Source organism: Pristis pectinata, chromosome 3, assembly GCF_009764475.1.
Source record: "Pristis pectinata isolate sPriPec2 chromosome 3, sPriPec2.1.pri, whole genome shotgun sequence".
NCBI lineage: Eukaryota > Metazoa > Chordata > Chondrichthyes > Rhinopristiformes > Pristidae > Pristis > Pristis pectinata.
The window spans coordinates 63064061-63088630 of NC_067407.1; the positions used below are offsets into that span (position 1 = coordinate 63064061).

Genomic DNA, 24570 nt, shown 5'->3' on the forward strand with positions numbered 1-24570 from the left:
GGCCCTTAGATCCTGTGCAGATCAGCTGGCGGGGGGTATTTAAAGACCTTAACCTCTCACTGCTTCAATACGAGTTTCCCATCTTCTTTAAGGAGGTTACTATCATCCCAGTACCTAAGAGAAACGAGGTAACATGCATTAATAACTACTCCCCCACCCGCCACCCCCAGTGGCTCTGATATCCACCATCATGAAGTGCTTTGAGAGGCTGGTCATGTCACACATTAACTCCAGCCTCCCAGACAACTTTGACTCACTGCAATTCGCCTTTTGCTGAAACAAGTCTACAGTGGACACCATCTCTGGCCCTACGCTCATCTCTGGAGCATCTGGACAGTAAAGACACCTATGTTGGACTATTGTTTATTGACGATATCTCTGTCTTCAATATTATAATTCTAAGCAAACTCATCTCTGAACTCCGAGACCCAGGACTCAACACCTCCCTTTGCCACTAGATCCTTGACTTCCTGACTAACAGACTGCAATCAGTAAGGGTAGGCAGTAACACTTTCGCCATGATTATTCTCAACACTGATGCCCCACAAGGCTGTGTCCTCAGTCCCCTAATCTACTCCTTATACACTCATAACTGTGTGGCCAGATTCTGCTCCAACTCCAACAAATTTGTGGATGACACCACTGTAGTGGTCCATATCTCAAATAACGATGAGTTGGAGTACAGGAAGGAGATAAAGAGCCTAGTGACATGATGTTGTGATGACAATCTTTGCATCAATGTTGGCAGAACAAAAGAGCTGGTCAGTGAATTCAGGAAGGAGGACGGTGCCCATGCACCTGTCTACATTAACAGTGCTGAGGTCGAGAGGGTTGAGAGCTTCAAGTTCCTTGGAGTGAACATCACCAATAGCCTTTCTTGGTCCAACCAAGTAGATGCCATGGCCAAGAAAGCTCACCAGTGCCTCTACTTCCTCAGGGGGCTAAATAAATTTGGCCTGTCCCCTTTGACCCTCACCAATTTTTATTGTTGCACCATGGAAAGCATCCTATCTGGATGTGTCACAGCTTGGTATAGCAACTGCTCTGCCTGTGACTGTAAGGAACTGCAGAGAGTTGTGGACATAGCCCAGCGCATCATGGAAGCCCGCCTCCCTCCATGGTCTCTGTCTACACTTCTTGCTGCTTTGGTAAAGCAGCCAGCATCATCAAAGACCCTACCCATGCAGGTCATTCGCTCTTTTCCCCTCTCCCATCAGGCAGAAGATACAAAAGCCTGAAAGCACGTACCACCAATCTCAAGGACAGCTTCTAACCTGCTGTTATAAGACTATTGAATGGTTCCCTAGTATGATAAGATGGACTCTTGACCTCACAATCTGCCTCGTTATGACCTTGTACCTTATTGTCCACCTGCACTGCAATTTCTCTGTAACTGTAACACTTTATTCTGCATTCTGTTTTGTTTTACCTTGTACTACCTCAATGCACTGTGTAATGAATTGATCTATATGAATGGTATGCAAGACAAGTTTTTCCACAGGACCTCAGTACATGTGACAATAATAAACCAACTTACCAATTTATTCTGATAAGAAATAGAGGCACAAGAAAGTCATTTATCCTTTTGAGCCTGTTCTGCCATTTACTAACATCATGGCTGATCTTCTCCCTCCATTTTCCTGCACTCTTCCTAAATCCCTTGATTCCATTCATATCCAGATATCTGTAGATCTCTGTTTTGAATGAACTCAATTTCTGAGCCCTCCAGGGTAGAGAATTCCAAAGATTCATGAATGCTGAGTGAAGAAATTTATGATCATCTCAGTGATTTGCTTAATGGTCAACCTTATAATTTGAGACAGTGACCCCTTGTTCTAGGTGGCTCAGCCAGGGGAAATATTCTCCCTGTATCCACCCTTTAAGCCCTGTAGCATTTTATAGGTTTCAATGAGGTAACTTCTCATTTTTGTGAACTCTGAGTAGACTTGGTCTATTTTCTTCTCATACGACAAACTTGTCATTCCAGCTACAAGTCTGGTGAACCTTTGTTGCATTGGGAACGGAATTAATTCAACTAATTTCAGATGTCATCCTGTGGTTATTATCTTTCAATTTCTCCCAATTGTTACTGCTTTTTCCTTAAAACTGTCAATGCAATAGATATGCTTGTTAATACAGTTTTTGATTTATCTTATCATACTGAGTTGTCAATGAAAATCCCAAAAAAGTTTTTTTTGAATCACTTTCATTGGATTGAACACATTATTATTTTATTCAGAATTTTTAATGAAAAATATAATTTTATGAACATTTAAATTACCTGAAAGGCTGATACATTTTTTTGTTTCCAAAGAAGTTTGCTTTGAACATAAATGTTAAATTCTTTCAAAGCTCGTCACTTTGGATGCACTGAAAATGAGATTTACCTTTCTTGCGATTTAATGATTGTCTTGTAAATTTTAGATATTACATTGGGCCAGAATTTAGAGTTGTAGTGTCATACAGCATGGAAACAGTCCCAAAGGCCCAACACATCCGTGCCAACCAGATTGCTTGGAAATACTTGCGATTCTGTGTGAAATCACTGGCATCTCTGACTGCTTGTGCTGGGGAAACTGTACGGTGGAAAAATGGAGCAAAAAAACAAACTACTGGAAGAATTCAGTGGGTTAAGCTGTATCTGTGGAGGCAAAGGGATAGTTGATGTTTTGGATTCATACTTTGCATCAGGACTGAAATGTAGAGGGGAGATGGCCAGTATAGAAAAGTGAGAGGGAGGGGTGAGGTTGGGGGCTAGCAGCAATAGGTGGAACCAGGTAAGGAGGCAGATGAAAGGGGAGAGGTGGAGTCAGGAGATGGTAGCTAGTGGGTGATAGAGACAGATAAGGAAAGAGGGGTAAAAAAAGGTAGGCAGATAGAGCCACCTTCTCCCACCCAGTCTCTTGTAAGGATTCCATCCCTTTTTCTCAGTTTCTTTAACTCTGCCGCACCTGTTCTCAAGGTGAGGCTTTCCACTCCAGGATATCTGAAATGTCCTCCTCCTTCAGGAAACGTGGCTCCTCTCTACTGTGGTTGACAGAGCCCTCATTTGCATTTGCTCCATTTTCTTAAACCCATTCCCCCCCCCCCCCCCCCCCACCCCACAACCCAGACAGCACAGAGATCCCTTGGTTCTCACCTTTCACCCTACCAGCCCTTGGGATCCAGCGCGTCATCCTTCATCATTTCCACCAGCTGCAACAGGATCTCACCACCAGTCACATTTTCCCTTCGCCATCCCTTTATGCAGGGACCACCCTCTCTGTGATTCCCTGGTTCTCTCATTCACTATCCACCCTCACCTCCCTCCCCCTCCCCCGGCATGTTCCCCTGTAAGCATAGGAGGTGTAACACTTGTTCCTCCACCACTTCTTTCACTACCATCCCTCTACTTCCACCTGCCCCTCCCCCACCTGGTTCCTTCTGTTCATCATCTCAATCTGGTTCCACTTATCACCTGCCTGTCCCTGCCTCACGCCTCACTCTCGCCTCTCTATACTGGCTAACTCTCTTTGTCACCCTACATCAAGATAGTGTGAACCGGAAACATCGACTATCTCGTAGCCTCCACAGATGCTGCATGACCCACCTGAGTTCCTTGAGTAGGTTGCATTTTGCTCCAGGTTCCAGCGTATGGGGTCTTTTGTGTGTCTATTTTGCTGGAGGAGTGGATGCGTTTATTTCAATGGAGGGAAGTGGCTGCAGATGACCTCGCTGAGTGTTAAGTAATTTAAATTTTTTGAATTAATATAAATCTTTTAACTCAATTATTTTTATTTTTTAAAATGCTTTTGTCTTTATATAGTATAATGTTTTACAATGCTTCTGAATGTCTGACATTGCAGGCACGGAAGGTTTTTGGAATGTTTATTAACTGGCTATACTGTGTCAGGGACTACAAAAGTTAAGTTTGTACTTGCTGCATGGGTCAGCAATAACATTGCTGAGATTATATCTTGCAAATAATAGGCTGGAAGCAAGCAGGATGTTGTTGAGCAAGGTTTTATCCTGTTGTATCTCTGTCTGCATCAGCCAGATCTTTCAAAAAGTCTACCAGCAGTTACCTTCATAACTGAGGGTATTTTAGGACTTTTTGACTTGGAAGTCGTTCGAATGGCTGCAGGTGTTTACCTGTAGCAATCTACCAGTCTTTCAAGTCACTCTGTGGTGTTTGTGCCAGGATTATACTGTGGAGCTAAGCTCCCCACAGAGCTAAGCAGGCCATTGAGGTTTCCTCATCCTTCTGTTAGCTGATGTCCTAAAGCTTCAAACAGCAATGATTATCAGTCAGCACACCAGCTCTGGTGAATGGTTTAAGGTACATTTGTGTTCTGTAAGGTGCAAGAATGTTTTTGGTGCTTTGCCATGCTGGTCTCCATTCTTGCCTCAGCCTGCACAATCTCTCCCAGCTATCCCGTTATCCTGGTTCCTGGCCTGACCGTTTCTCTCATCTCAACGCAAGCCCTGACATTGTGAAAGGCACTGGTGCCCCAGAATTATCTACTGGCTAGGTCTGAAATTGCAACCCTAAACAGGCCTGGCCCTGATACCAGGTAATACAAAGAGGAGAGGAGGCCATGTTGTAATCTCACCAGCAGCACTATATTAGGGAATTTTAGGTGTGTAGAATAACTGGTGTGTAGTCATGAAAAACTCTAGGTTGATAAGGCTGAAATAATTATGGTAATGAGGGAACTCAAGATCCCTAACCTCTAGTCTGTCGTAATGGCCTTCTACACGTAATCCTGATAAACATATGGTGGGCTTCAAAGTTCGTTGGTTAGATCACAGGCTGTTCCTTTATGGTGGATGCAGTGGCCTGTGGATTCTTGGCTCTGCCCTGCACTCTACCTTCCCTCAGCTATTCTATTAGCTTCGTACTATTAGAATCAAATTGGGCAGCCTAATTTCTATTTGGATACTTGAAATCTTACAAAATACGGTTCGCAACCATAGTCACCAGCAAGAACAGATGGCTGGCTGCTAGCACTAATTCTGGCTCATTGAATTGGGTAATGGAACTCTGACCATTTTTTTTTAACATTTATTTATCAAATTGGTGAATGTGCTAATTTTGGTCCACTTGAATCAAGTTGTGCAACATTAATTCCTTTCACTCTAATAGTACCTGTTAATGGTATTTGTAGGTTCAGTGCATTTTAATACATTTAATATTTTGAAGTTGAACACAACTGGGAAAATTATTTCGGAGTCTTTAATGTGCAAAATTGTTGTGAAGGTTAATTACTTTTACAATTAAATTGTAATTTCATTTACAATTTTATTTTTTGTTTACAGAGTCAGATAACATTAATGGATGCACCAGTTTTTAAAGCTATTCAGCCTGAGGTGAGTTCATTAATATCATTGCCTTTGGTAATAGGTGCTATAATAATAAGAAATTACTGAAGCTTTGCTTCAAAGACATTATTTCAGTTAATGATTGATCATTTTCCTCCAATGTTTATCAGATGTGCCCATGTTCATTGTGTTTTGATTTGTGCCAACAGCTTAATGTTTGCAGTTCATCACTTCAGGGTATGTAATTTCACAATTTGGGCAGCTGGTGCACAAACTACCCTTTCCTGCTGGTGTGGGTCAGACCTTTGATTGGAGGTGTCATACCATATTCAAAATCTCATGTGATGTATTGGACTGACAGATGCAGTGAGGGTGCCATTAAGAAAATCAATGTCATTAGGAAAGTCAAAATGGGTTAATGGGGACAGCTGCAAACACATCATGCTTCTTTGTCTGTATAATAGTCATGAGGCTGTGACGCAAACTCTGCAGTCCAGACTATATGAATGCAATACTGTATGAAGACAATACAGACTATAGGCAGAAATGGCTTGTTCTGACACAGACAGAACAAAAGAGTGAGCTCCCTAAAGTTGTGGAATTCAGTATCGAATCTGGAAGACTGCAATGTGCCCAGACTGAAGAGAGGTCCTCAAGCTTGCATTGGGCCTCGTTGTAATAGTGTAGAAGGCCACAAACAGAGTGATTGGAGTGGGAATTGGCTGGTGAATTAAAATGACAGGCAACCGGAAATTTGCGGTCACTGAATGAAGAATGCAGGAGGGGATGCGTGGAGTAGTACCAGGAATACTTCAGAATGAGGCATCAAGCTTGTGAGACTAAAAGACAGGACTACTTGCAAAACAATATAAACAGCATGCAATAGACAGCTAAGGGATCCCACAACCAACAGATCAGATTTAAGCTCTGCGTCCAGCCACATCCAGTCGTGAATGGTGGTAGAGAGTTAAGCAACTCCCTGGAGGAGGAGGCTCCACAAATATCTCCATTCTCAATAATGGGGAGTCCAGCACATCAGTGCAAAAGAGAAAGCTGGAGGATTTGCAAGAAAGAAATGCTGAGTGGATGATCCATCTGACAACATTCTGGCAATAGTACTGAGGATTTGTGCTCTAGAACTTGCAAAACTTGCGACACCCTTGGCCAAGCTGTTCCAGTACAGCTGCAACCTTGACATCTACCTGACAAAACAGGAAACTGCCCAGGTATGTCCTGTCCTTGGGAAGCAGGACAAATCCAACTTGGCCAATTACCAATGTACTAGTCTAGTCTTGTTCATCAGAAAAATGATGGAAGGAATAGCAATAGTGCTATCATGTGGCACTTCCTTAGCGTCAACCTGCTTACAAAAGCTCAGGTTGGGTTCTGCCAAAGTCACTCAGCTCTTGACCTCATTACAGCCTTGGACCAAACATGGACAGAAGAGCGGAACTCCAGAGGTGAAGTGAGAGTAACTGCCCTTGATATCAAGGCAGCATTTGATTGAGTATGACATCAAGGAACCCTGGCTGAACTGGTCAGTGGGAAGGATGGGGGGTTGGAATCATACCGAGCACAAAGGAAGATGGTTATCGTGGTAAATTATCTCAGCCACAGGACACGTCTGCAAGAGTTCCTCAGGGTAGTGTCTTAGGCCCAAACATCTTCAGCTATTTCATCGATGACCTTCCTTTAATCATAAGGTAGAAGTAAGGATATTCACTGATAATTGCACAATGTTCAGCCCCATTTATGATGACTCAGATGATGAAGCAGTCCATATCCAAATGCAAGACCTTTACGATATCCAGGTCTGTGCTGATAGGTGGCAAGTAACATTCGCAACATACAAGTGCCAGGCAATGACAATATCCAACAAGAGAAAATCTTGCTATCACTCTCTGACAATCACTGGCATTACCTCACCAAATCCCTGCTATCAGTATCATGGGAGGTAGGTTACCATTGACGAGAAACTGAACTGGAGTAGCCGTATATACAATGTGGCTATAAGAGGAGGTCAGAGACGAGGAATGTTGTCAGGTGCTGGAATCTTTAGTTGGAGCTGGCAGAAACTGCCTTTGGTCTCAAACCATGGAAAAAGTCTCCCATTGGCTATAAACTTAATCTTGAAATAAGACCATTCAGCCCATCAAGTCTGCTCTGCCATTCAATCATGGCTGATTTTTTTTAAACCCCTTTGTCTCACCTTCTCCCTGTAACCCCTAACCCCCTTACCAATCAAGAACCTATCAATCTTTGCCTTAAATACCCCCAATGACTTGGCCTCCACAGCCCTCTGTGGCAATAAATTCCATAGGTTTACCACTATTTGGATTCAGTGCAATATTTGGATTGATTGATTGGTGGCATTTACTAGTGTGATAAAATTTAAGAAATATGTTGGCTTTCTTACTTCAGCTTATACTATTTACTTCATATTAATTGGACAGTCAATTTCATATCTCCCATCAGTTAATCTAAACTCTTTTTCATCAGAACCCAAATAGATGCTCTGTATTGCTCCTCCTCCATTTCTCTTCCACTTTGCATTCTTACTGGACTGTGGTTCAGGAGATGACAGGAACCCTCCAGTATTTTACCCACTTGGTCATCCTTTGGGATGTTGACCAAAAAGCACTGAACTGTTGGATACATAGAAATGAATTTAATGTTTTTGGGTGATATCTTCACAAGCAGTTTTCAGCTATGGTTGCTAGATGTCAGTTGCAAGAACTTTACCTTGTGTTGTTCCACTCTTCCTTCCGCCCAGTTTTGTCTGAGTGGCTTCAATAAACAGTACAATTTTCTGGTTATTTCTTTTTAAATTTTAATGAGCCGTTTCACATTTCTGTTGACCACATTTAGACCAGGGTTTTGGACTGCTCTGGAGTTGTGTGGCCCTGGCAGAACTGAAAATGGTTCTTTCTACATAGATTATTGTTAAATGCTGCTTGGTGGTACTTTAGTTTACACCTTTCATCACTTTGCTAACAATTGAGATTTGGTTAATGGGGCATTAATTGGCTGGATTAAATCTCGTAGGATGATTAAAAATATGGAACAAAAACCCATTGTGTCAATGCTGGCCAAAAATAGATTTTAAGTTGCTCCAATTTCCCAGGCCTCCTGTCTCTTCTGTTTCTTTCTTTGCTCCCTTCTTTTTTCTCAAATGCACATTTCCAGTACTTCATATTCTTATTTCTTTTTGTTAGTCTCTATACCATTCCAGTCTCTTGTGAAAACAAATGACAAATATTCATTAGAATTTTATTCATGTCTTCTGCCCTCTACCGAGGCTAGCATTTAGGTCTCTAACAGGACGGCGTGATTCCTTTGTCATCCTCTCCATATATTTACAAAATAGTTCAGTGTTTTCCTTGATTTTTACCCTTCAATATTTGTCAGGTGCCCTCTTTGGCTTCCTAACCACGCTGTCATCTCTGCACTTTGTCCAGGCTTTCTGAAGTTTTGAGCTCTAATTATTTGTCACAGCCTTCTGTTTTTTTTTTGCCCCCTAACTTCTCCAGCATCTATGGGGATCTAGATTTAGGAATTCTCTCTTTTATTGGGAACTTATTTTGTCTGATCTCTTACTGACTCCCTTTTGAAAGCATTCTACTGCTTTTACCAATCTTTAAGTTGCTGTTTCTTGGTCCCCTTTTTCTAATTCTAGGCCTTGCCTCCTATGCTAAATGAAACTGAGTTTTGGTTATTACATCCAAATTGCTCTCCCACTGGCTGACATTTCCACTTGCTCTGGACTATTCCCTTAAGTAAGTCCAGTAACATCCCCTCTTGTTGAATATTCTTATGAACTGATTTTAAAAAATTCTCTTGAATGTGTTTCAAGAATTTTACACCTATTCACTTTGTTACTATCTCAGTAAATAGTATAGTTATTTATATATTTTTCAGAAACTTGGCAACAAATTGGTTCTACTCTCAAATAAAAAGTCAGATAATGAGAACCTAGAGTGCATTCCCAAGAATGTGATTGCCTCTTCTGTTTTTCTATTTAACACATGAGGCCTCATTGATCTTTCTACCATATCATTCTTTCTTCCTGAACCAATATTGCAACATCCCCTTCATTCTAAACCATCTCTGAAGTACTTTTTAGTAATGACCACAATATAATGCATCTACATACTGTATATATTTGCACCCTCTGTTTGTCACTTTTATTGCCTAGATAAAGTGTAAACACTATTGCATTGTCAAAATTCTTCATTAACTTTTGTTTCCCAGTTTTATTATCTCTGTCTTCCAATGCCTTCCAAACTTATTTGAATAATTTGTATGTACCATATCTGGTGGTGTTGCTCTCTCTTCTGAAACTGTTATCAGTCCCCATCTGATGCAGGGTCTCAACCCAAAATGTCAACATATACCTTTTTGCCTCCACAGATGCTGCTTGACTTACTGAGTTCTTCCAGTGTTCTGCTTTTTGTTCCAGATTCCAGCATCTGCACTCTCTTTTGTCTTCAGATTCCCATCTCCTTGCCAAGTTAGTTTAAATCCTCCCAGTAGTGGTAGGAAACTTCTCCACAAGGACATTGGTCCCAACCCTGTCAAGGATGCAACTCTCCTGGTTTCTTCTTGATTTAACTGCTTCGGAACTGGTCCCAATGTCACAGGAATCTAAAGCTCTCCCTCTTGCACAATCTATTCAACCACATATTTATTTCTGTCTCTGGTCTTGTTGGTACGTGGCACTGGTGTTCCTCAGAGAATGTTTTTGAGGTTCCAACTTTTGATCTGTACCCTCTGCTTACAGGACTACTTTTTTCCTGTGATGTTGGTAGGAATGGGGACCGTGATCTCCCCCTCAATGTTCTGCAGCTGCTCAATGAAATTTCTTATTTTAGGAAGAAATGCTACCTCCTTGATGACAGTTTCATCTCTGTGGCCACAGAAATACTTACCTGCCTCACTTAACCATTGAATCCCCTATCACAGACTTTTCTTCAAGGTAGTACAGATGAAGCACCATTGCTTTTTCAAGCACGGGGACTTCACAGGTTATGGATGACCTGATTTGGGGAAATCCAGCTTTATGCAAATTCTCCCATACATTTTTAAAGCATCTTTCAAGATAGTAATAATAATAAAATGTTTTATGTTATTCATTAATGAATGCTTATTATGTATATTCCATTAGTTTAATTATGGGTAGAATAAATATTCAGTGGAATGAAAGAATTATAGCAAGTGAATGTAGAGCAATACGATACGGGGTTACCATAGAAAATGGAGACATGAGATTCTGCAGATGCTGGAATCTGGAACAACACAAAATGCTGGAGGAACTTAGCAGGTCAGTCAGCATCCATGGAGAGAAATAAACAGTTGACGTTTCAGGTCGAGACCCTTCATCAGGACTGGAAAAGAAGAGGGCAGAAGCCAGAATGAAAAGGTCTGGGGAGGGGGATGAGTACATGCAGGCTGGTGATAGGTGAGTCTAGGTGAGGGGGGGAAGGTAGGAGGGAGGGGAGGGGGAAGATGCAAGAAGCTGAGAGGTGACAGGTAGAAGAGGCATAGAGCTGAAGAAGAAGGAATCCAGTAGGAGAGGAATAGTGGATCATGGAATAAAGGGAAGGAGGTAGAAAATAGATGGGCATGTAATGAGGGCAGGGGAAGGGATAGGCAGGTCATGAGGTGGGGGAAAGAGAAGAGGGAAGGGGCCACAGAAATGAGGGAAGACAAAGGAGGGGGAAAAGTAAGGGGTGGGTGGGAAGAGGGGAGGTGTGACTGGAAGTTAGAGAAATTGATGTTGAAGCCATCGGGTTGGAGACTACCAAGGCGGAATATGAAGTGTTGTTCCTCCAACCTACATCTGGCCTCAACAACCTCTTTTTTTGCCTCCTCCGATTTTCTCCAAACTAAAGGTGTGGCCATGGGCACTCACATGGGCCCCAGCTATGCCTGCCTTTTTATTTGCTATGTGGAACAGTCCATGTTCCAAACCTACATTGGTAATGCTCCCCAACTCTTTCTCTTCTACAATTGCATTGGTGCTGCTTCCTGCACCCATGCTGAGCTCATCAATTTCATCAACTTTGCCTCCAACTTCCATCCTGCTCTCAAATTTACTTGGGCATCTCCTACACCTCTCCCCTTTCTGGATCTCTCTGTCTCCATCTCTGGAGACAGATTAACTACAGACATCTTTGACAAACATAAGTTGGAGGAACAACACCTCATATTGGTAGTCTCCAACCTGATGGTCTCAACATCAATTTCTCTAACTTCCAGTAACTCTTGCCCCCCTGCCACCCCTTATTTTCCCCTCCTTTGTCTTCCCTTATTCCTGTGGCCCCCTCCACTCTTCTCTTTCCTTTTCCCCCACCCTCATGGCCTGACCATCTATTCCCCACCTGCTTGTCACCTGGTCCAATGCCCTCTCCTACTGGATTCCTTCTATTCATCCCTTTGCCTCTTCTACCTATCACCCTCAGCTTCTTGCATCTCCCGCCTCCCCCACCCTCCTACCTTCCCCCCCCTCACCTGGGCTTGCTTATCACATGAACTCATCTATAATATGAACTCGTCTATCACCTGCCTGCATGTGCTCCTCCCCCTCCCCCAACTTTCTTATTTTGGCTTCTGCTCTCTTCCTTTCCAGTCCTGATGTAGGGTCTTGGCCTGAAATGTTGACCGTTAATTTTCCCCCATAGATGCTGTCAGACCTGCTGAGTTCCACCAGCGTTTTGTGTGTGTGTGTTACCACAGAAAACAGATGTTTCTGATTTTGTTCCACCTGATCACACATAAGGTGATCTTGTCCTTCAAAAGGAGCAATTATTATTAACAAACAAGACACTGTTTAAAACAATAGAATAATTAAATTTGTTATGAGTTTGAGCTAAATTTACCAAGCATCAGCTTTGAACACTTGCTGGTTACATGATGTATTATGGCTTTAAGGGGCTGGTGCTTGAAAGTTTTACCGTTGCCACTTGCGGATCCAAGAGCATCGTGACAGACCAGAGTGTCAATCTAACTTGGTATTGGTTTATTATTGTCACTTGTACTGAGGTACAGTGAAAAGATTGTCTTACAAACCCATCGTACAGGTCAATTCATTACACAGTGCAGTTACATTGAGTTAATACAGAATGCATTAATGTAGTACAGGTCTAACCAATAGCAGTACAGAGTAAAGTGTCACAGCTACAGAGAAAGTGCAGTGCAATAAGGTGCAAGGTTACAACAAGGTAGATCGTGAGGTCAGAGTCCATCTCATTGTATAAGGGAACCATTCAATAGTCTTATCACAGTGGGGTAGAAGCTGGTGGTATGTGCCCTCAGGCTCCTGTATCTTCTACCAGATGGAAGAGGAGAGAAGAGAGAATGTTCCGGGTGGGTGGGGTCTTTGATTATGCTGGCTGCTTCACCAAGACAACGAGAGATAAAGACAGAGTCCAAGAAGGGGAGGCTGGTGTCTGTGATGCGCTGAGCTGTGTCCACAACTCTCTGCAGCTTCTTGTGGTCTTGGGAAGAGCAGTTGCTGTACCAAGCTGTGATACATCCAGCTAGGATGCTTTCTATGGTGCATCGGTAAAAGTTGGTGAGAGTCAAAGGGGACAAACCAAATTTCTTTAGCCTCCTGAGGAACTAGAGGTGCTGGTGAGCTTCCTTGGCCATGGCATCTATGTGATTTGACCAGGACAGGCTGTTGGTGATGTTCACTCCCAGGAACTTGAAGCTCTCAACCCTCTCGACCTCATCACCATTGATGTAGACAGGTGCATGTACACCGCCCCCTTTCCTGAAGTCAATGACCAGCTCTTTAGTTTTGTTGACATTGAGGGAAAGGTTGTTGTCATGACACCATTCCACTAAGCTCTCTATCTTCTTCCTGTACTCTGACTCATCGCTGATTGAGATACAGCCTACAACGGTGGTATCATCTGCAAACTTGTAGATGGAGTTAGAGCAGAATCTGGCCGCACAGTCGTGAGTGTATAGGGAGTAGAGTAGAGGGCTAACTTCCAAGGCAGTCATTACCTGGTCAAATCTATATCTGTCGTTTCCGTGTGACATTGTTGCAAACCTAAATGCCCTAAGGAAAATAATTTCTATTCTGAAATTGTTCTTGGAGTATGGAATGCAGGCAGAACATTTTCCTCTTAAAGATTCAGTATACTGAAGTTACTTTGTCTTCTAGTTTAGAAAAAGATGGTATGAAAAGTGATTACAACCTTCTGCTGTTAGTTTAATAATTATTCTGCATACATGTTAAACACTCAGAATTAGCTATCGACCTCTTTGGGTGGATTCCACACATATTTATTGCCAAGGTTGTAAAAGATGTTATTCCATGTTCCAAAACAATCACCATGAATTACATTATGCTTTTTTTTGCGCAGCAAGATCCCAAACAGCAAAATTCTGGGAGGCAATTTTGGCCTGGAAACTGGGAAACTTCTTGCTTTTCACCAAGTAGTGTCATGAGATCTTCCATTTTCATTTGAATCTCTGAACTTGGCAATTAGCTTAGTTAAGTGTTGCCTGAATGATGGAACATTTTAAGATGCAGGTGCCTCCTGCCTTATGGGGCAGTTGCATTCCCAGAAGACGATACATTTTGATTTTTCTGTAATGCTGGGCCATGTCGTCTGAGCATGCGTCAAGTGACACTAGTTGAAAAAATATACATTTTGTGCTTATTTTATGTACCTTTATTCCATGTGAATTCCATGAGAGCAAATTTTATTCTGTATCTCAAATTTTTGGGTCGTGATTTGTTAATTTTGTGAGGGTGAATTTCCATTACTCAGACAGCCATAATGTGGGGATTGCTTGCATAGTCAACTCTGATCTGTGGTCCAAAGCAACCCTAAATTATATCTTTGGTTCAAGACGTTTATTAAACTCAATCACCTCTTGAGTCTCACCAACACTTCTGGGCACAGAGGGCTAGCTCTGAAGCAGAGGAGTGTAGCTTCTGCTTATCTAATAATCTATTTATATTATAGCGTTTCCATAAAAAGCAGAGAATTGCATAAATTAGATGAAGCATGTTGCTGCTGATGTACGAAGACCCATCTTAAGAGTTGATTTAGTTAGCTGCTGCTCGCATGAGAGTGCCACTGGTTGTGAAAGTAAGAGGTTGCCTTTAGTTTCAGTTTCCATTTACTCTTTTTCCTATTGTGGCTTTGGGTGGGCTGAGTTTTTTGTAGTCCTGTTCTGGTTAGTGAAGCTGAGCAGTTTTCATGTTGTGACAGTTTAATAAAGTTGCCCATGTGATTTTGAGGAAAGATCAGTAATTGGTTGAATTGTAGTATGGACAGCAAGTGAGAATCAGTTTGCACTGTGAAGTGGCTTTTATTAAATAAGGATTGAAAGAGCTATTTAACACAAAAGCAATATGTTCCGTCTCACATGTTTTGTTCTCAAGTTGTTTCCATTTGGTAATTTTGTAGAAGATTCAAGATTCAAGAATTCAAGATTCAAGAATTCTTTATTTGTCATTGTACTGTTGCAACAACACAACGAGATGACGATGGCACTCCCTTGCCTAATAAAAACCAAAACAGTACATTGATAAGAGCAATTATAACTATAAAATAAAACAAACACACGCAAATATAAAGTATATAAAATATAAAAAGGCAGTGTGCAAATGAACCATGATAATAATAATGATAATCAGCAGCATATCAATATCAATATATTAAATAACACCATGATGAGTCCAGCCGGTAAAGGGGGGAAGACATAATATATGTATGTATGTATAGGAGGTGTCAGTCCATCTTCAACAATTTAACAGCTTTGGGGGAAAAAAGCTGTGTTTCAGTCTTGTAGTGTATGCATGTATTGTCCTGTATCGCCTACCAGAGGGAAGTAGTTTAAAAAGGTAGCGAGCAGGGTGAGCTGGTTCTCGAATGATGTTTAAAGCCCTGCTCCGACATCGAGCCTGATAGATGTCCTCCATCGCTGGTAACTGAGTCCCAATGATGTTTTGGGCTGTCTTGATGACCCTCTGCAGAGACTTCTGATCATGAGCTCGGCTTATGTAAGTCATTCTTATCAATGGAGCAATATGCTTTTAAAAATTTTTTAAAATTTACAGCGTGGTAACAGGCCCTTCCGACCCAACGAGTCCGCGCTGCCCATTTTAAACCTAAATTAACCTACCCGTACATCTTTGTAATGTGGGAGGAAACCGGAGCACCCGGAGAAAACCCATGCAGACACGGGAGAATGTACAAACTCCTTACAGACAGCGACAGGAATCGAACCCCGATCGCTGGCGCTGTAATAGCGTTGCGCTAACCGCTACGCTACCGTGCCGCCCACAATTCATCATCGAGTCTATTCTCATGTTGAGTCTAATCAAGAACTTAGGAAATTCTGATTTCAAATTCGGTTTTTACAGTAATTGCAAAATACTTGGATGAATTTCAGGAAGACTTTCGAACTTAGTAGAACTAAATGACCTATTTAGTGTTGGAAAATATGCAGTTGTGCATGAGACTGAGGTAATTTACAAATGCTGATTGAATTCTCATTTTGCTGAAAAGGGGTTAAACTATAGTAGTTAACATTTCCTTGGAACAATCAAACAATTTGTAAATATTTGTAAAACAAAATCTGTGAACATGTACAAACAGCAAGCATTTCTAAATGTTGGTGGTATATTCAATTAAACAACTAAAAGGGGGTAACAGATTGTAATGAGAACAAATGATTGTTTTTTGTACTTGTGTTAGGTTCCTGAGTCTTGTTCAAGCACTAACTGTTTTAAAAAAAAATTCATTCAAATGACTACTTCTGAAACCATTGGGTACTTGTCTGTGCATTCCCTAAACTCTAAAATTCTCTAGATAGATTTTTGCATAGTAGGGCAATTAAGGGTTATGGGGAAAAGGTAGGTAAGTGGATCTGAGTCAATGGCCAGATCAGCCATGATCTTATTGAATGGTGGAGCAGGTTCGACAGGCTCGGTGGCTGCCTCCTACTTAAGTAAACAATTCTTCTTTTCCTTCATGCACTTATTTCACCCCCATCTTAAACACTTCCATAAAAATGATAGGAATTACAGTTTTAGATGTTATTTTTCTGACATGAATCCATCATGTGAAAATAACTTGCATCAGAGTTATACATGTGTAAGGCTGCCCTTGCACATGTATAACTTTGATGTAAGTTATTTTCACATGTTTTTTGTTTTACACTAATTCATCTGGCTCGTTAATTTTACTTGATGATTGGACATGTATTTGAACTGGTTCCCTCTGCTTAGCATGCAAGTGGTTAAATAGCTCAGATATTGCAGTTATATAAAGTATGCAAAACTGTAATACACATCTTTGGCTTTATCAGAATTAAAAGTAGAAAATGCTGGAAATACTCAGTAGGTCAGGAAGCAACTGTAGTGAGAAATGCAGTTAATATTTCAGGTCACAACTACTGTTGGAACTGAGAACCTTAGATATTGAACAGGTTCACTGGTGGCTTCATAGCACACAGGTTTCAAATGTGATAAATGCAGACTTGTGCTGCATTTTTATTTTTGTTGCACTTGAGTTTTATTGGCAAGCAGTACAGAAATCATAAATATGAAGTTTTCTGAGTTTTACTTTTAACCTAGTTCAAAAAAATTCACTTTTAGCATATTGATGGAAATTTATGGATGAAAAATAATGGTTTCAGAAACTCCCAGCTTCCCTTATCTCCTCTGTCTTTCTTGCTATCACACTCTCCTCTTTTCTCTCTCCACTACTCCTTCCTTCTGCATATCTTCCACTGTTATGCTTTTTCTTTCTTGCTTCCTTCTTCCATTTTCTTCACTTGCCTTTCATTCCTGGTCTGCAGGCAAACAGTTCCCTGTAAAGTAATTCCCTTAGCCAGTGAATATATATGTTAAATGTTACCATTCTATTTTTATTTTTCAGTAACTTGAGAGCTTCGCACTATAGCTACCTGATTTGTATCAGCATGCAATTGCATTCTCTTTATGAAGCACAAGGTTTTCCCTTTTTACGGCACTGACTATTGTCAACAGTGTTCATTGAGTATACTTGAATAAAGAGACTCAACTGGACCACGGGCAGCTTAACAAATATCTGTGTATCGTTCTGTGTAAATACAGTACCCTCTCCAATGTAAGACTACTTCCCTTCTGATGATATTCCATTTTACATCATTCTGGTGTAGTCAGAAGTCCCAGTTGGTGCAGCTTGTGGTTGCATCAACTACCTATTTTCTCTCTTGTTCTCCTTCTTGGATACGCCAGTCTGCAACCCAGAGTGCCTTTAAACAATATTCTGGTAAATATCTTCCAACTGATTCATGCCTGATGTTCATGATTAACTTGAATGTTACTTTTATTACTTAGTAACCAGTGGGGAAAAAATTTCAAATATTTTGCACATCATAATCTGTTAAATTCATTTATTTTCATAAATAATGGAACTGGTAATATCACCAAAAACCATGAATTAAAATATGCAAAAGCAATCTGACACTTTGTAGGTAGTATATTCTGCTGCTGCTTTAGTTACACTAGTGGTGGAGGAAGTGCATTGTGGGGTGGTGAATGGGGTACCAATCAAGCAGAATGATTTCTCCTGTTTGTCAAGCAGGCTGATTTGTCCAAATTTTTTCAGGTGATTTTGTAGTTGCATTCATCCAGGCAAGTGGAATATTCCATCATGTTCCTGACTTGTCCCTTGGAGATGGAAAAGCTTTGGGATGTCAAGAGTCACTTGCCGCAGGTTACCCAGCATCTGACGTACTCTTACAGCCACAGTATTTATGTACTTGCTCCATTTGAGTTTCTGGTCAGGGATGACCCTGGGGTGTTGATGTCTGGGGGAATTGGCAATGTCATTGACTATCAAGGATAGATAGTTCGACGCTCTTTTTTTTTGGAGATTGTCATTGTCTGACACTTCTGCAGCACACATGTGCTTTGTGAATTAACCCATCCCTGAATGTTGACCAGGCAAGGTCTGCTTTATTTGCTGAAGATTGTTATCTCTTTCACCTCCATTGCCATCCCCACTGCAATGCCATTTGTAAATCCTTAGTCTTGATTTTAGTTCATTCCTTGCAACAGTTCCTCAGTGGTGGAAATAAAAATGTTGAACTATTAAGTTAAACAATAAGTAAAATAATCAAATGTGAACTTATACCTCTAAAGCATGATTTAATGGTACAGTATACTCCAGTTCTGTCCATGCAGGTCATGTTTTTGATACTTTGTTGAAATTGGGTGTGTTTCTCTGATCCAAGGTAGTGGGCATTGGCAATAAACAGTTACTCTTAGTTTTGAGAATATGTTCCATCTGTGGTCCTTCAGAGAAGTAGCGTTTCCTTTCCCCTACTTTTAAGATTGTGTTGGTGTTCTTGGACCTGCTCCCTACCTTGCATCACAAAACAAATCTTCATGTAGAAACTCGGGGAATTAAAATATATGGACCATTTAATGATGTAGAGCAGTTTAAAAAAAGTGTTTATAGATTTGTTGTCTCTCGGGGGTCAACTGATGTGGCGATCAAAGAAAAAACTCAAACTAATGTTTAGTACAACTCTATAATTCTTAACACACAGATCACTCAATACATTCTTTCACAAAACTCACGACTTGGATGCAGATACTGTATAAGCCTTGTGAAATGAAATAGCCAGGCTCACTTTGGTCATATTCTTCTCCAAGTTCCAAACTCAGCTGTGCGATAGATGTTCCTGGGTTGTCGCTGCTGATGTACTTGATATTTCTTCCTTTGTATGTTTGCATTCAAACTTTCAGAATGCTGGGGGTCCTTAAACCCCAACTGAACCATTCAGACACAGGAGTGTGGAATTGATTGCTCCTGACAGTTTTCTCACTAGGGTATCTTGACTAAGTCTTCCCACTTAAGTATTTCACTTTTAAGCTAGGCCTCTAACCTACCTCAATCTCCTATTATGATAGTGACAATGAGCCTTTTTGCCTGTTGTTGAGGTTGGTGATACTGTAGGAGATGTTTCAGAGCTTTTTATCACCATCTTGTTTTGAATTTATTAGGCCTCTGAGACATTAAGCCCAGCAAAAGCTGGCAACTCTGAGAATAATGAGACTGTGTTACTTGCCAAGTTCATTTCCTTATCTCATGGAGATCTGGTTTCAGTTTGGTACCTCAATTTAATTGCCACAGATGGCCTTTTACAACAGCTCCTGATTTACAGTTCTGCAATCAATCAATAAATACTGGAGAACACTGACAGTTTAGCATTCTTGGAGATCTTCACAGACCAGGAAGTATTCTTGTGCGTGGCCTGTTCAAACTGAAAGGACTGTTCAATCTTCTGTTCTAGGTTGGTAGTTTTTAATCCTTTTCTCTTCTCACAATAACCTTTTTGCTCATGTAAAGTTGACCTTTCCCATCATGCTTTTGTAGAGGTACGTATTTATATTTCCACACTTCTTTGTAACATGGAAAGAGGCCATTTTGGCTCATCAAGTCTATGCCACAGAGCAAAACCATGCCATGATAATTTTCACTATAACTTATTCTCCCCACATTTGAATCAATTCACCCCAGATTCTACCACTTGCAGACACACTGAGGGCAATTTATAGTGGCCAATTAATCTACCAACCTACATGTCTTTGGGATGTGGGAGGAAACCGATGCAGTCGTAAGGAGAACGTGCCAACTCCACACATGCAGCATTCAAGGTTAGGATTGAACCTTGGTCACTGGAGCTGTGAGGCAGCAGCTGTGCACTTTGTTTTTATATTTTGCTAAGGATCTACCACAATATTTGTGTGTGTGTTTTTTGACTTGATGTTGGTTTGTACATTGAAGTTTTTCCATTTACTTCAGAGTTTTTGAAGTTATTTGAATGTTATTCTAGAAAATTTCTGTCAAGTATCACGATTGCATAATATCACTAATGGCCAAGTACCTAGTGGGAATCCAGCAAAACGACATAATCTGGTATTCATGTCTAATTCTGGGCAAGTTGTATATTATTTGTACTTGGAAATTTTAGGTTTTAAGTAAATTGTTATGTGACTATGTAAATTTTTATGTGACTATAAGTTCAGCTGGCCAAAAGTTGACAAGGGGTCCTACTCAGAACATTTACTTATTGAAAGCTAATTCTTTGAGTACTGATTCATTCCTACCACAATCCTCTAGTGTAATTGGAAAAAAAAATCATATGATTGCAGTAATGCTATGAAAAAAAAATATTGGGAACTATTTCTCTGGTTGAGAAGTGATGTTTAACCTTGAGTATTTGCAGACATCAGTCAAGCTAAGCTTAAGCTTCATACATGGAGATATTAGAAATCAAAGGTGATGAGTGATCTGGGGGAGATAAAACAAGAAAGTAAGTAATTTACAGTGGTTGTGGAGTCTCTTTTCCAGCAGAATGCCAGGGAACTTTAAATGCAGTAATTTTGACATATGGGATATGGATTTACAATAATGTAAAAAGATATTGGACAGCCAAACTTCGACTTCAAAAGAAGAACCTGAAATGATAATCAGAATACTTCTAATAGCAATATAGAAAACTTTTTGGAAAAAAATGCTTGTAATAGTAGTTATGCACTTCTATAAATGTTTGCAAATTGCCCATGTATACTTAAAAAAAAAAGTAAACTTTTAAGCTTTTAGTTTGGGTAATAATCTGTCACAGGTTTAATGGAACAAATATTTATTGGTATAGTTTAAAGATATACTGTACAGTTTTATAACTGGTCAACAGATAAACGTTTTAATCAATTCAACGCTAACAGTTAAGAGTCTTGAATGTGATGAGTAAAAGCCGCATTCTTAATTGTGGAAGACAGTTTTTGTAAGTATGCTGTATTTTTAATGTCCAAATTCTTTTTCTTTCAGGAGCTGTCAAGTTGTGGCTGGAACAAAAAAGAAAAGCACAGTTCCTCACCAAATGTTGTAGCTTTCACAAGAAGATTTAATCACGTGAGTACTTGGAGGGATTTATGTAATTACAAAGGATGAAGTTCCTATCAAATTAATTGCTTCTGAAAATTTGGTTTAAAAAATAACAACTACCACAGAAGTGGGATAGGATCCTCATCAAGTAGAAAATTTGCAATTCACTTTCAGACCTGGATTCCCCAAATATACAAGTGCAAATATTGCTAACACAAATGTTCATGGTTAATTTTCTGAACTGTAAATTGTAAACGCAATGAATTCTGTGGTTGTATTTTAGCTTTATCTAATGTTCTTGTTTTTGATTGACTTTTATAAATCTCTTAAGCACTTCAAACTGCTGTACATTTGTGGGTGTTCGTGCCTATACAATAAGCAAATTCAACAATGAATTATGATAAATTGTTCACTGGGGCACACGTGAAATAGCCATCATAATTCACCCCTTCTGAAACAAATAAAATTATGCATTGCCAGATCAATATATTTGAAAGATTTATTTAGCATTTAATTAATAAGCAGCAGCAGAAGGGGATTGAGGTACCACAGTTCCTGGGAAAAAAATGGAGAGTAAACAGTATCAGTTTTCAAAAGGTTAATGCACTTCAGTAAAATAGTTTTGAGCAGCAGTTCTTTTGATCTTCCAAAGATGATTTATGCACATGGTGAAAATTTAATGAGAATATGCACAGAGCTTGGCCCCATACCAGAACCGATTTCTGCAGTGGAATTTAATAGATCCTATGAATTTTGAGGGTCATAGAAAATGGTGTTGCCACTCATAGACCTCAAGCACAAGATGTAGGGGTAATAGCTTGTATTGCTGATGAACACTGTGCACATTCATACAGGGTGTGATGTGTGACAATTCATTTCGTACATTTCCTGAAGGTGAACTTCACCCTATTATCAAGATTGTTGAATAGTATTTCAGATCATTTAGTTTTGAGTCATTCATCATTGTATTCAATTCAGAAATTTGATGAAAAAGAACTGGATGAAGTAAATAGTGTTTTCAACTGTTTGTACACGGATATTGCAATTTCAAGTATTTGTACTCATTAACTGAATGTGTGAATTATTAAAGATCTTTGAAGAGTGGACATTTTCTGCGGAATTGGTAATCCCGGTGTAAACTGTGGTAAACTTTGCATGTGATCAAATGGAAAAAAAAATGTCCTATAGTATTAAAATTGGGTTGCATTTTAAATCTTAGCTTTTCTTTTAATTCTTTGAATATTATTTACTGCTATAATTTAAGAATTTCAACCAATGAGTAAAGGGCATGAGAAACGATCTCACTGTTCAAAGTGTCCATGGGAAATGGACACTCGGCGAGTTCAAAAGGAGTACAGGAAACAGAATCATAGAATAGTTAGTGCAAAAGGAGGAGATTTGGTTCTACACAAGAGAAATCCTGCTAGTCGAACTCCCCTGCCCTCTCCCAATAGTGTGCAAAGTCTTTGCCTTCAGGTACTACTTCAGTTCCTTGGGAATGCCACTGTTGAATTTGCTTCCGCTTCCTCCACCACCACCACCACCCCCCCCAGCAGTGCATTCCACTTCAGTTGTGGCTGAACTGATGTTTTTATAAGGGTTCATTATAACCGAGATACGAGGTTGCGGATGGTGGAATCTGGATCAAAAAATAAAATGCTGGAGGGACTCGGCAGATCAGGCAGTATCTGTGGATGGAAGTGGACATTCAGTGTTTTGGGTTGAGATCCTTCATCTGGAAGGAGAGAGCCAGATTTTTTGGGGGGGGGGGGGCGGGGGGGATTGTGGAAGTAGCTCAGGTGGCTGGAAGGTGATAGGTAGAGATAAAAGAGCTGCAGGTAATGGAATATGATAGGAAAGGAAGGTGGAGGATGGAACCAAATAAGTGAGGTGGGGTGGGCAGATTGGAACTTTGCCAGGAGGGAGAAGTATGGGACCCAGTGGAGTGATGGGGGGGGGGGGGGGGGGAGATGGGGGAATGAAACAGGGTGATGGGGGATGTGGGTAGAGGAGGAATTGGGTAGATCAGGAGGAGAGAGAAGAGGGACCAGTTTACCTGAAATTGGAGAATTCAGTGTTCTTGCCATTGGGTTGTAGACCACCCAGGCAGAATAAGGTGCTGTTCCTTTAGTTTGTGTTCAGCCTCACCCTGGAATCAGTGGGGTAAGGCAGGACCTGGCAATATTTAAGTCAAGATAGGAAGGTGCAATACTGGACCTTCTCTTGGGGAATGAGGCAGGGCAAGTAACTGAAATGGCAGCCAGGGAGCACTTTAGCTTTAGTGACCATAATTCTATTAATTTTAAGATAGTGAATGGAAAAGGATAGGACACTTACAGAAGTTAGGGTCCTAAACTGGAGCAAGGCTAATTTTGGGGGAAATTAGGCATGATCTAACAGGTCAATTGGGTGAGCCTGTTTGAAGGGAAAGGAACAAATGGCAAATGGGAGGCTTTTAAGAGAGTGCTATCAAGAGTCCAGGAGTAGCATGTTCCTGTTAGGGCGAAGGGTAAACCTGGCAAGTTTCAGGAATCTTGGCTGACAATAGATATTTCAGGTTATGGTCAAGATAAAGGAATCACACATTCTGTTTAGGAGGTCAGGGACATGAATTCCTTGATGACTACCTTGAAGATTAAGAATACTCTTGAGAGAAGTCAGGAAATCAAAGAGTATGAGATGGATCTTGCAGGCAAGGTTAAAGAAAATCCTGAGAGGTTGTATAGCTATATTAAGAGGTAGCCAGGGAGACTCTCTTGGTGGCGCTAGATGGAGTAGGTCGCATCTTGGCACTGCTCCACTCACTTTAATTTTTTGTACACCACCTCCAATAAGACTTTTGTAATACTTTTAAGATTGATTTTGATTTTTAATTGCTGGAAATGAACACCAGAGCTAAAGCTACAGCTGATAGCAAGGGTAATGGAGACCCTCAGCTTAACTTTGGAAGCTATTTCTAAACTCCTGGATAAAAAACTTGATCAGAAATTTTCCACTTAGGAAATGCTGTTAAAGGAGACTGAACACAGACAAACAATGCTTAAACAGGAAAATATTAAACAACAGCAATTAATTGCTGAACTGGATGAAGCTGGCAAAAAGAGAGGTCACAGACTGACCTTACTAGAAAAGAATTTAACTGCGACCACCCAAATACTGGAACAGCAAAGACAGAAGATTATTGATTTAGAAAGCTGCAGTCAGAGGAACAATTTGAGGATTATTAGCCTTTGCGAAGATGCTGAAACTGGTAATCCTATTGAATTTTTTTCCCCCAAACTTCTGATGGATGTGTTTGGCTCTGAAGTTTTCTCTGATCGTTCTCACTGAGCGTTCTCACTTGATCGTTCTCACTGAG

The 24570-nt window shown here is 40.5% G+C and overlaps 1 protein-coding gene across 11 annotated transcripts in view; it reads left to right on the forward strand.

Moving 5' to 3' along the window:
• ralgps2 (Ral GEF with PH domain and SH3 binding motif 2) overlaps positions 1-24570 on the forward strand; it is a 385220-nt gene that overhangs the window by 103569 nt on the left and 257081 nt on the right. For all 11 annotated transcript variants that reach the window (XM_052010754.1, XM_052010760.1, XM_052010755.1 and 8 more), the window contains 2 exons: positions 5299-5349; positions 21156-21239. In XM_052010754.1, the coding sequence (XP_051866714.1) occupies positions 5299-5349; positions 21156-21239 (135 nt within the window). The remainder of the gene's footprint in view (positions 1-5298; positions 5350-21155; positions 21240-24570) is intronic.